The sequence below is a fragment of the Neomonachus schauinslandi genome, chromosome 10 (genome assembly GCF_002201575.2).
Source record: "Neomonachus schauinslandi chromosome 10, ASM220157v2, whole genome shotgun sequence".
Taxonomy (NCBI): Eukaryota; Metazoa; Chordata; class Mammalia; order Carnivora; family Phocidae; genus Neomonachus; species Neomonachus schauinslandi.
In genome coordinates, this window is record NC_058412.1 from 31,358,980 (window position 1) to 31,372,582 (window position 13,603).

The following is a 13,603-nucleotide window of genomic DNA, read 5'->3' on the forward strand; positions in this document are numbered from 1 at the left end:
ATACTTGTTTAGCATCAATAAAATGCTCCCCATCATGCCGGATTTAGGGTGGTCATACTTCCCCTTCTTCCTTCAGGTGACTGTACTCTTTTCTTCATCTTCAGTTTTCCATTTGCTTCATTTGCTTCGAAAATAAAACCAGAGACAACCTTTTATCTCCTTTCTCTTTCAAGACCAAGCATTCTCCCAATAAACCCAAATCTACATAAACTCACATCGACTCATTTCTGCCCTTATCATGCTACGGAAAATATTCTCCGTAAGGATACGAGTGATCACCTATGCACAAACCCAGCTGCCTGTTTTCATGCGCGTGTGTCTGATCGCTGCAGTTCCTAAGTGGAGCTTCTAGCTCCTTTTCTCATTAGGAAGCTCTCCACAGTCAGGCTCAACCTTGTTTTCTAGCTTTGTGCCTGTTGCTGTGCTCCAGGTTCTCTAAACCAAGCTCAGCTGCGTTTATCGTCACTACTCCAGGAACCTGCGTTCAGAGTCCTTGAAGCTTAGTCTAGCCTACAGCTCACCACCCTTTTGTACTGCACTTGATAAACCCTTCATCTAACAACCTGGTTTATATATAACTTTCCACACAAAGGCTTTCTTTTCCCCAAAGTATAATTAGGCGCAGCCTTTTGTACCTTTAAAAAAAATTTTTTTTTCATCCAAGTGGGCTCCTTGAATACTAGAAATGATGCCTTTTCCATCCTTTTTCCAGCGCCAGTGAGGTGCCTGGATACACTGTAAGTGATGTGTAAGTTGGTTAAATAACGGAGTTATCTCACAAAAGTAAAAAAAAAAAAAAAGTCTTTGCAATGAGTTTTGACTAGACTTACTTAATAAGCTTTAACTGTAATTTTATGCAAATCCTTTTATTCTAATACAAAACACTTTGAATAAAGAGAATTCAATTGAAAATTGAATTGAAAATTCAATTCAAAATTCTTCTTGGTAAAGCCAAAAAATTAAGATAGGAAGTTGATTTCTCTTGTTGCAGAGACTGTGAAAATCAGAACTTGAAATCCAGCTCCTGGAGAAAATCCATCTAATTTCTGGGGGGAAAATGCTTCATATATTTTAGAGGGCAGTGGATATACTGTTTGTATTCTGTGTAATACATACTTTAGTATAGTAGTTAAGGGTATACACTTTGAACCAAGTGGCCTGGGTTCAAATCTTAGCTCCACCACGTATCAGTTATATTCTTTGGCAAGTTATTTAAGCTTTCGATGCCTCAGTTTCTTCATTTGTAAAACAGCATTAACAATACCTACCCACTAGGCTGTTTTGGGGCTTCCATGGGACAATCTGTGTAAAGCATGTAGAATCACACCTAGCACAGATACATGTACTGGGGACTTACTATATTCCCTCAAGTAATACTCTTCGTGCTTATCCATTATTTTGTATATAGACACATTTTCATCTTTGTTTCTAGTAATGGTGAAAACTATCTGCCCGTTCTTTCCCAATCTCTCCTGAAATCAGTGTAAGCTGAATGACAGCCAACAGGCCCAGAAACAACTGATCTCATTCTTCTCAATACTACTAAGAAACTAGCTAATAAGATAGATAGCTTGAACTTAAATGAAGATGAAATATATTCTCTCCAACATTTAGGTGAGTGGCTCTTTTCCTTTTGAATGAATAAAGATCCTTAATCAAAAGTTACTAGGTAGAGCTATAAAATTTGCATTTTTAACAGTCATCAAAGATTATTCTGATGCATGTGATCCTTCGACCACCCTCAGAAAACTGATTTAAATTCAGGTCAACCAATGTTTCCCACATAGAGATTGCACATCTGAATAATCTGCATGACTTTATAAAAATAATAGGTTATTGGGCTTATTAGCCCCCAAAGATTGATTTCAGGGGTCTATGTTTTTAAAAAGCCCACAAGTAACACACAAACCAGTTGTGTATTTTCTGGAAATAATTCCAAGTGTTTGACAGTTAAATATGATTGTTAAATTTTTTGAGATGTGACCGTTTATATAACTTACAGGACTTGGAAATTAGAAAAAACAGTGGCCCAGAAAACGGATCAACAACCTGGTCAATAAATGCCAAGAACAGAATCTTGATTTCTTGAAAATCTTTTCCATGAGTCTCTGTTTTTCAACAAGTCGACAATAATGTTATACTGGCAAAGATGTGTTTTTAAAAGTCATTATTCAGTCATTAATGCTAAGATCAGTGACAATGTATTTATTTGGGAAAAGTGATACATATACACAACTGCTATGACTAATAACACCTGTATGATTTAGAAGTCATGTTTTTAGATAAGGAAACTGTTCTAGAGTCAATAGATTACCTAAAGTCACAGAGAAGGGTAGTGCACTAGCAAAGGTAGAAATGGTGCCTCATGATCCACCATCCAGTTCTTCCCACCTAACTGTCCCCTTCTTTAGTCTCTAGAACTGCATTCCCCAACACCCTCCCGTTCCTTTCTGTAACTCAGGAGTCGGCAAACTTGCTCTATACAGGGTCAGATGGTAAATATTTAAGGCTCTGTAAGCCATACGGCTTTCTTGCAACCACTGTAGCGCAAACACAGCCAAAGACAATACATAAATGAGTATGTGGTGTGGTGTTCCAATAAAGCTTTATTTACAAAACGGGTGGTGAGCAGGATTAGGCTGTTTGCCGACACCTGCTCCATTAAGACTATGAATGTTTAATTGGTTTTCCTGATCAGAAAGTTGAATATTCTATAAAAGATACCCCTTTATGAAACTGAGATGACAGATCAAACAAAAATATGATCTGAGGGACCAGAATGGGTATGTAGGATTCAATGCAGAGTAATTAAAAAATTGTTTTTCTCCTTAATATATTTTAGTCTTACTCTATACAGATTAAGCCAGATGACAAGCTACTATACAACCGCATGTTAAAAAACATGTTTATTTTACACTATGTACAATCAGGAACATATTTAAAAGTATTATCAATTAAAATAAATGACCATAAATCACAATTTAGTTTGTTCCTAGTGTATATACCCACATTAAAATATAAAGAACATATACCAAAAAAGAGCCAAGGTGTGCATTTTGCTAAAACTTGGTATATACATATTCCATTGGAAAAAAGCAATCAAAAATGACTTTAAACCAAAACTAAGTTCCTGTGATGTGTAGTAACCATTATATTGTTTATATGAGGTAGTAACTAAACTATTTTGGCCGTGTGTTAATACTCTAAGTCAAAAAAAATATGAAAATGATCATAAAATAAGGCCAACCAAAATAAAGATTTCACTAGAAATTTGAACCACTCCACTCTATGGAATGTTTTAGTTCTTCAATGTGATTCTATGAAATGTTTAGTGTGGACTCTTTAATGATGCTAATTTATTCTTTGTGCATACTGTAATTCAGACAACTGCAGTGTTACATCACGGTACCGCTATTCTGTGATTCAAAATTTTTTCAAAGGTATGTTTTTAAGCACAGACAAAGAATCTTAGAGGATTCTGCTTAATTATAAAAAGACCAGTTACTACAACAGGTGGTTAATTGGTTTGTTTCACATAGAAAACAATCCAAATACATTTAAAAAACATGTTGTGGAGCCAAATGCATATTGACAATGTCACAGCTTACCTTTGTGACTTAATACATCACATATCAATACTTTGTGCAAATATAAACACCAGTGTACTTGCATTAAAATTAAAAAGATTATAAAATGATTATAGCCTCCATTACAATTTTGAAAGTTACAAGATTTGTATTCATATTACTAAATTACATATAATAAAAATACAATAGTGTTAAATGTATGGGTTCATCGCCAGCATCCCATTTTGTAATATAGCCACACCCAAGAATATACCAAGAATTCTTAAAATATTAACCCCAATTGCATTTTCATCAACATTTACATCTGTACAGATAAGACACTTACTTGTACATCTCATAAAAGTACATTATCTACATAAATTCTTAGTGTATGTCTTCAGCAATATGAAGTTTCACAGAAAAATACCCCTGTATGTACAAAGATTACATAACAATGAATTAATAAGCACTTGTGTGGTTCAATATGCTAAATATATCCATACCACTTAAAACAAAAATCCTCCCCATTTCATCTCATGCCACAATAAATTACAAGTGACTGAAGCCGGGCACCGCAGCTCCGGACGGCTGCAAGCATTTGTCCCTGTTGCAGCAGTCGTGTTCGTTCTTTCTCACACTGACTGTTGAAGCACAGCCGTCCTCAGTAACTGTTCTCATGGCCCGCCAGGATGTATAAGTTGCTATTTGCTGTGGGGTTATCAGTTGGCCTACTTTCCAAAACCACGACCCTAAAGGTGATAAACAAACAAGTTATTCTTGAAAACTAATGTTAGCAGAAACATTTTCCATTGCTTCTTCATTTTCTGCCTCTATAAATGCTGTTTATTTGATTTGTGGGCAGAAAATGATTTGCAAATCACTATGATTAAAGAACCAGTTCCAGCTCCAGGAAGTACTTTTGCTGCCCACCACTCTCTAAGCCAGTGTTGTTCGAAGAGTCAGATGTAGGGAAAACCCGTATTTGGAATAATTTGGGGGAACTTAATTCTCAGAAAGTATTCTTGAACCTGTCGTTCAAGAATCAGAAAGTGTGGGCGCCTGGGTGGCTCAGTCGTTAAGCGTCTGCCTTCGGCTCAGGTCATGATCCCAGGATCGAGCCCCGCATCGGGCTCCCTGCTCGACGGGAAGCCTGCTTCTCCCTTCCCCACTCCCCCTTGCTTGTGTTCCCCTCTCTCGCTGTGTCTCTTCTCTGTCAAATAAATAAATAAAATCTTAAAAAAAAAAAAAAGAATCAGAAAGTCTATCAGAATAGAACCCAAAAATTCTATTTGGCACTAAAACCAAAAAATTTTGTTTGTTAGTATATGGGTATTTCCTCTTTCTTGTGCTATAAATCATCCTTTAGACAGCACGTTTAATGCAAAATTAGTACTGATAGATCTATATATTCCTGTTACTTGGAAGATCAGGCGCATTCTCAAAGGCTTTATAACTTCCTGACTTGTGAATTCTTTAGTGTGAAAAATACAATGTTGAATGTATTACTGTAGAAATTTCAATTCCCTTGAAAAAGAAATCAGTTTCATGCTGGATTTATAAAACACATTAAGTACTATGTATTTAATACAACCCCTTCCCATACCTGTCAGATCCAAGCAGTCGGAAAATTCTTGTGTTATCTGAAATTTCTTGTGTTACCTGTTCAATTAAAATATAAACTTAATTTCTGGAATTAAAGGCACAAAATTTTATATGGGCATTTAATTTATAACTCTATAGAAAGGAAACGTAATTCCTAAGATGAAAATAGATCCCTGCATGACTGTTAGTTTGTTAAGTCAGCACACAGATACATCAGTTTGTTAGTCTAGGAAAAACGTGCCTAATTTTGAATTAATCATAAAATAGGAGAGTAGGAAAACTATTTACTTACTAAATTACAGACCTCAAGGGAAAAACTGAAAAGCAAGCACGCAGTCCATTTACTTATCAGAACCCTCTGTCAGTCACGTTAATGCTAACAGCAGGGCCACGGCGGCAGCAAGCCACTTAGATCTGGTCCTTTTACTTCAAGGCTGCACTGTGGTATGATGGGACAAACTCAGGACTGGAATTTGAATCCCGGTTCTCCCACTTAGCAGCTATGACACTGGGCAAGGTAGTAGTTGGCTGAAAATGGTTTTGCCTTCTGTAAAACAGGAGGGAAAAGCTCTACCCTGCAGCAGTATTGTGCAGTGTTCTCAGAAGTAGTAGCTAAGGCAGTGCTCAACAGATGGTTTTTCTTTCCCATAGCTCTCCCAGTCTCCTGAAATAGTATTTTCTGATGGCAGATATCCTTTAAGAAGTCCTCAGTGTGACCCATTACCAGTTGGGGAATTAAAGATTAAGTCTATGGGAGAAAGAAAAACCCACTATTTGTTGCTTACTGAATGCAAAACATTCCAAATTATAATGGCAGTAACTTCTCCCCACAATTTTGTAGGCTGAAAAAACAATTTGATTTCCAAACTAAATGTATTCCCGTTAGTACCTCTACAATTAGTTATTCTGGAAACACCAGCGATTCTCAACCTCTTTCAGAACCCAGCACACCTGAAGGATACAACATGCTCCACTACAGTAACAGTGGCTCATCATGACTGATCTTCAATGTGTTTTGGGGTTTGCCTACTGGAAGGACGTAACATTTTTGGAGGAGCAGTATTAAGTAAGGGCTGCCGGCACAATCTGAAAAAGCCCCTCAGGGATGGCTGGGTGGCTCAGTGGGTTAAGCGTCTGCCTTCGGCTCAGGTCATGATCTCAGGGTCCTGGGATCCTGTCCCGCATCGGGCTCCCTGCTGCCTGCTTCTTCCTCTCTCTCTGCCCCTTCACCTGCTTGTGTGCTCTCTTTCTCTCTCTCTGTCTCTCTCAGATAAATAAGTAAATAAAATCTTAAAAAAAGAAAAAGAAAAAGCCCCTCAGGTGATTTTTTGGACAATCTTCTTTTTCTTAAATTGCTCTCTGGTATCCGGCCTATGGTGTCTGTCTTTCTCTGCCTAGTGTTTACTAGTTGTTGACTGTTCTTATCTCCCTGCTCAATTCCCCCAGGTGATTTTAAAACATCTTCTGGAGAAGCCCTCTTGTGGGAATAACTACTAGAAACATATTAGCTACGAAGTTTCTTTTCTTTTCTTTAAATATTTTTAAGTAGTCTCTACACCCCAACTGGAGCTTGAACTTACAAGCCCGTGGCCCAAGGTCGCATGCATGCTCTACTGACTGAGCCACAAGGTGCCCCCTGACTTTTCCTGAAAACTCACTATAAGCCAAGCATTATGCCAAGCACATCATATGCTTCCTTTCATTTAATCTTAATAACCCAATGAAGTAAGTACTATTTTGTTATCCTCAATTCAAAATGAGAAGTATAGGCAAAGAGAAGTTCAGTGATACGCCATGGCTACGGTTACAGAACAGCAGGGCAGAGACTTGAACCCGGCATTTCAACTCGAACTCATGCTCATGGTCGCTCTGCTAAAATGTCCACTTGGTTAGAAGAAATACTCTGAGCTTAGAATGACAGTTTGGGACACAAATGAGCTACTTTCTTGCTTGAGGCACCTAAGGTTCTCCTTTCCCTCTAATGCTAAAATGAAAGTTACACTACTGAGATTGGTTTGGCAGTTCTGGGGGAATTTCTGATGATTTCACTTGCCTATGATATTCTTGGGGGCAAGTACCACATCTTGCTCACATTTGTAACCCCAGTGCTTTCCAGCAGAACTGGAAATGCTGAGCAGAACTGAGTATGTCCTAGGACTTGGGAGTTAAATTGTTCCTGGAATTAAATTAAGGTAGGAAGAAACAGGGGCGGGGCGCCTGGGTGGCTCAGTCGGATAAGCGCCTCATTTTTTATTTCAGCTCAGGTCATGATCTCATGGTCATGAGGTGGAGCCCAGTGTTGGGTTCTGCGCTCAGCTCAGAGTCTGCTTGGGATTCTCTCTCCCTTTGCCCCTCCCCTGCTCATGTTCTCTTTCTCCTTCTCTCTAAAATAAATGAATGAATGAATGAATGAATAAATAAAATCTTAAAAGAAATAAACCAATTAGAACATACAACTGCATGTCTCTACCAAACCATCTATTAAAAAGAGGGGGAAGGCAAAGAATCTTACAAATGTCAAGTGAATCAGGGTAAGAGAGACAGGAGGCAAGGTGGCTAAAAAGGAATGTGCAATCCTTTACTTATAAACCCACTCTGGTCATTATTTCTGAAATACAAAGTAGAAAGGTTCCTCAAGACAGAGAGAGCCAGCATCCACACTGTTGTTCCAAGTGATGGTCTGGGAGAGTTAAAAGGAAATCACTTTTAGCAGTATTAGGAACTTCTTGTTCTGAGCCTAAGAGTTATCTGGCTGCACATAAAATATGCACTGAAGTTGTCTGCGTGAATGGAGAAAGAGGCGCTGCGGAGTATGTGCTATTAATTTAATTACCAGGCTGAATATAGTAATTAATAAAGTGAGCATATCAAGTATTCCTTGTATCATTTAAGAATTTTCCAAAGTTAAAGAAAATTGTTTGAATAGAATTTGATAGTTTCATGACTATTTAATGGACACAATTTTTAAAAGATTACTTACCTCATTAGATCTAAAACTTCTACCTTGCATTCCGTGTTTCCAGAAAGCTAGCACACTGTCTTGTAGGCAAACTAGCAGGCAAGAACAGCTCAGTTACTGTTAATAGTACAAAAGTTCAACTGATAAGCATCAATTTTGTCCCTCTATCTTGCATAGCAATACTTCATTTAATAACTAATGTCAGCTATTCCATATTTACATGGCATCTTTACTTTTGAAATTAAAAATATACATATACCAGATAGAACTTATTCATCTTTTTGGCAAGAAAAAAGAAAATTCTTTGAAAATATTGTTTTGTTTACTGACATTTTTGTTTTGATAAAATGACAATATTTGAGATAAGGTATTTTAAACATACAGAAAAATATGAGAATAGCACAGAAACGTATTATTTACCATCAAATCCTAACATTTTGACACATCTGCCTTTTGTTTTAAGTAAAACCAAATATAGCTGGCATCCATATACAACCCCCTGTAATCCCTTTCCAGCCCCTCCTGCCTCCGTGACATAACCACTATTATAAATTTGGTGCTTGTCATTCTCATGCCTGTTTTTACTATTACTACACAATATCAAACTTTATATTGAACGTTTCCAACTTCCATACATGTGATCTAATGAACATAAAATTGTTTCTAGTTTTTCGTTATTACCATCTATAATAAACATTCTGTGCCTCTTTTTGAATACATGTGCAAATTTTCTAATTCTAGAAACAGGATTACTGGGACACAGGCATATGTACTTTCTAAAAATATTAGTGTTGTTTTAATATTTACATATTTAAATACCTATTTTTGTGTGGATTCAGTGAGGAAAATATCTAATTTTCTTTCCTGCGGATAACCCATTGTACCAGCATCATTTGCTGAACGTCTCCCATTTTCCACCGACATATTATGCTATAAATTTCCATTTACATGTGGGCCCATTTCTGAGCCTTCTATTCTAATGCCACTGTTCTATTTATTTATCCCTGTGTTGATCCCACACTGTCTTAATCACTATGGCTTTGTCAAAGTTTCAATATGGAGCAGGGCAAGTATTCGTCAAAATTTATTTTACTGTTCTTGGCCTTTGGTTCTTCCATATAAATTTTCAGATCAGCTTATCAAGTGGCACAAAACATCTTATTAGGATTTTTATTGTAAATGTACCAAATGTGTGGTTTAACTTATAAAGAACTGAAACCTTTCTCATATTCAGTCTTTCTATCCATGGACATGGTATAGTTCTTCATTTGTTCAAATCTTCATTTATGTTTTTAAACAATAATTTGGAATATCCCTGATAATGGTTTTAAACATGTTTTGATTACATTTATTTCCACATATTTTATTGCCATTGTCAATGAGATCTTTTTTCCTATCAAAAATTTCATAATTATGGGCACATTGAAAAGCTATTCATTTGTGTTAGTCACATCCAGGAACTGAATTCTCCTACTGGCTCATTAGTTTACTCAGAGAGCTATACATTCTATATAGATAATCATACCATCAGCAAAAAAGGATCTTTTACTTTTTTCTTTCTAATCCTCATAGTTTCCTTTTCTTGTCCAGTGAGATAATGTTGAAATGTGATGACAGCAGGTATTCTTATCTTGTTCTTGACTTCAATGGGAGAGTTTGACCATTGAAATATGAATATTTTTAAATAAGCTTTGCTAGATGAAGAACATTTACTTCTATTCCTAATCTAAGAAGCTGTTTTTCTTAAATCATGAATGACTTGTATTCATTTTGTGTATTTACTGAAAAATTACGTGACCTTTTGCTTTTAAAATTTAATGTGCTGTATTACATAAACAAATTTTCTGATGCTGAATGAACCATCCTTACTTTCCTGAGATAAAGTCTATTATTTGATGATGTGGAATTGTATTTGTTAGTACTTTAAACTGTTTAGATTTTTTCAAAATTTATTTTCATGAGACTGGATAATTTTGTTTTCTGTACTAATCTTGCTTGATTTTAGTAGCAGTGTTAAGCAGTGATTTGTTCAGCATTCCTTCTTTGTCAATAATCTGAAATAGTTTGTATAGGATAGGGATCATCTCTCTTTTTGAAGGGTGGATAAAATCTCCTAGAAAGCCATCGGGCCTTAGGTGGGGAGAGTCTTGGTTACTAGGCACCTTAGGCAAGGAACCTGGTTCTGGCTCCCATCTCCTGTGGGATATTTTTAGTCTTCTTTATCATCAGGAGCCCAGCACCTCTGTTGGGTTCAGGCCTGCATACTGCTTAGAGTTTCCGTTCTTTATCTTACTTTTTGGCCCTGGCTATGTGTTTTTTTTTTTTTTTTTTTTTAAAGATTTTATTTATTTATTTGAGAGAGAGAATGAGAGACAGAGAGCATGAGAGGGAGGAGGGTCAGAGGCAGAAGCAGGCTCCCTGCCGAGCAGGGAGCCCGATGCGGGACTCGATCCAGGGACTCCAGGATCATGACCTGAGCCGAAGGCAGTCGCTTAACCAACTGAGCCACCCAGGCGCCCTGGCTATGTGTTTTTAAGCATGGATTCCATTTTAACATCTTGAAGAGCTTTCCCTCATTATTTATCATCAGCATTTGCCTGCTGGCAGAGAGACATTCTAGTTGGAGAAGAGAGTAAAAATAGAACTAGGAATAAGACAAATGAACTATCTGCCCTTGGCCCTACCCTCGACCAACATATATATGTGCAAATATCTTTCACTGATAATGAAGACCAAAAAATTATGTCTACTTAAATACTGAATTAGCTCTCATTCATTTTCCAAGCACCACCTATGATCATTCTTACCCAATTTTTCTGGAATCTAATCATTTTAGAATACTGAGTCTGTCAGAAATCCTTTTTCAGAAAACACTCTAGTCAAGCAAAATGTGAGAATGACAAGGAGATTCCATGATCTCCTTATGGAGATGCTTAAAATGCTCTGATCAGCAGATACAATAGAAAAATACAACAGAGTACCCTAAGGCCTAAATTTTAAATACTTATAGGGAAACTCTACAGGAGTTTGGAGGAAATGGGAATTCATAACTGTGTTATGAAAAATAATATTTAATTATTTCTTTTGAAATGTCAAGCCTCTAAGGAGGGTAACATTATTTATAGATTATATCAGTTATTAAACTATTTCAGAGAATGTATAAAGGTGAAGACTGATACTGACCTCATATTCATTATATCCTGTATTTAAAAAAAATGTGTCCTTAGTAAATACGTTTCTGTAATTTCAGATAATTATCAGGTAAGTTATTTTAAGCAGCTCTTATTGCAATCAAACAAGAAATACAAAACTTTCACTTACCTATTGATTCAATCTGGAAATCAAAGGTGAGTTCAGATGATAATTTTCTGCTAGATTTTAATCTTCCTTGAAGATTTACTATTTTTATACAACCTAAAGAAGATGGGGAAAAGTCACTCAGAAACTAAGATTAAAAAAATGTGTTAAAATAAGATGTTCATAAATAAAAACTTACAGTCCAAGCATACAAGAATGGTATCTCTCTCCAGTTGGGTTACATGAGTAACACTTGTCTGTGGGCTATCTGTAACACAAACAAACTCAATAAACTTACACAAAAAAAGTAATATTGAAAGCACAGAGATGTAAAAACAAGAATTCTGAACATCACTGAATTTGAAATGGATTTAAATTTTTAGTTATACATATGTAGTGGTTGAACCAGGCTGCTTGGGTCTAAACTAATGCAGTGCTAAACGAAGTGAGTGCTCGGTGGAGCGCTAACTCTGGTCCTTACTACTGGTGATGTCACTGTTTCCATTTATATGTGAAATAAGGAGTCTAATCTTCTATATTACGGTTATGAATGATTTTTGCTTTTATGCTCAGAAGGCCAGGGACTAGGCTTTGTACATCATTATATGGTAGTGCCTAGCACCACATGAAATAAGTATTTATTAAGTGAATGAATCAGAATCAAACAAATTATTTCAAGTACAAATGAATTAAAAGAAATACTGAAATATTTTGAGAAGTATGAAGTATTACCAAAATGCAAAGACGCATAATTTTTATCATAATGATTTATCAAAGTTCTTACAAACTGAGAATGTTTAAATGATGATCTGCCATAAAGTGAAAAGCAGGATATCCCAAACTTTGTATGAACATCAAAACTGAAATTGCTGAGCTATAGGCCTTTGTTTCTGGCCTTATATTTCCTGCAGAATGAGTCTGATAATGTATAGTCTACTGTTTTCTACTTCCCATAGTATTTAGTCCTAGGCCATCCAAGCACTGCCATATTTCAGACCTTCAAACGTATTTTAGATTTGGTACTTCTGTAACCAACCAGGGTTGAAAGAACATGGGGGTGCCTGGGTGGCTCAGTCATTAAGTGTCTGCCTTCGGCTCAGGTCATGATCCCATGGTCCTGGGATCGAGTCCCGCATCAGGGTCCCTGCTCTGTGGGAAGCCTGCTTCTCCCTCTGCCACTCCCCCTACCTGTGTTCCCTCTCTCACTGTGTCTCTCTGTCAAATAAATAAAAATCTTAAAAAAGAAAGAAAGAAAGAAAGAAAGAACATAGAATAGGTCTCCTGTAAATCAGACCTTCGTAGCTCATACACACGAGTGAAAGTTAACAATCTGAACATATCTATACAATCTACTTCAGTTCAGGAAGCCAGTCTAGCATTACTAGAAAGAAAGTAAAGTAAGCTTTTACCAACTGCTTGTATCAATTAGTCACCACTGGAATCATCTAGAGATCTTTAAAAAATACTGATGCCTAGCTGCCACCTCTAGGTTTTCTTATTTAATTGGCGGTGTGTATGACTTGAGGTATTAGGAATTTTAAAAGCCTCCGAAGGTAGATTCTAAACTGCAGCAGAGTTTAGGAAACCACTGGCTTAGAATTTCATATGATTCTAAAGTCTAACTATACTTTCTCTCTCAATTTTTATCTCATCATCTCAAAACCAGAGATGAGTTATACTTATCATATTTAACCTCTAATAAAGGGATTTCCTTACAGTAAGAGAATGAAGTAAAAAGTTCCAAAGAAGGAAGGTACCCACAGCTGTATAAAATTCTTTTGCGCAGAGATTAAGCCCTTCATTTAACAATTGGTAGAAAAATATTTAAAATTAAAATGCTTGGGAGAAATAAGGCGTTAAATGAAATTCACTAACAATAAAGTACCAGTCACCCAACAATGCCTTCCTGTTAAATAGGGAGGAAGAGATCAGGAAAGCAGAAGTGCACCCGCTGTCTGAAAGGGAAGATGGGTGTCTAAGGGAGAATGCAGTACAATTTGGGGGAGCCAGAGAAGCCACATATGTTGCCAGGAGCCAACCATGTTTTCCTTCAACAATGTATCCTTAAGGGAAAGCTGTTTCAAGTGTCCTGGGCTTCAGTAAGTCATGTAATTGTCTCTAGGTTTTTGTGAATATGTTTGTGATTTTTCTCACTGCCAAAAACACCTCAACTCTTAAT

General features: G+C 36.6%; 1 protein-coding gene across 2 annotated transcripts in view; it reads right to left on the reverse strand.

The window, feature by feature from the left end:
- Positions 1–2,624: 2,624 nt before the first annotated feature.
- MAP4K3 (mitogen-activated protein kinase kinase kinase kinase 3) overlaps positions 2,625–13,603 on the reverse strand; it is a 187,134-nt gene continuing 176,155 nt past the window's right edge. For both annotated transcript variants that reach the window (XM_021697774.1, XM_021697772.1), the window contains 5 exons: positions 11,624–11,692; positions 11,449–11,541; positions 8,149–8,219; positions 5,170–5,225; positions 2,625–4,315 (listed from right to left, as the gene is read on the reverse strand). In XM_021697774.1, coding sequence (XP_021553449.1) covers positions 4,228–4,315; positions 5,170–5,225; positions 8,149–8,219; positions 11,449–11,541; positions 11,624–11,692 — 377 coding nt within the window. In that variant the 3' untranslated portion in view covers positions 2,625–4,227. The remainder of the gene's footprint in view (positions 4,316–5,169; positions 5,226–8,148; positions 8,220–11,448; positions 11,542–11,623; positions 11,693–13,603) is intronic.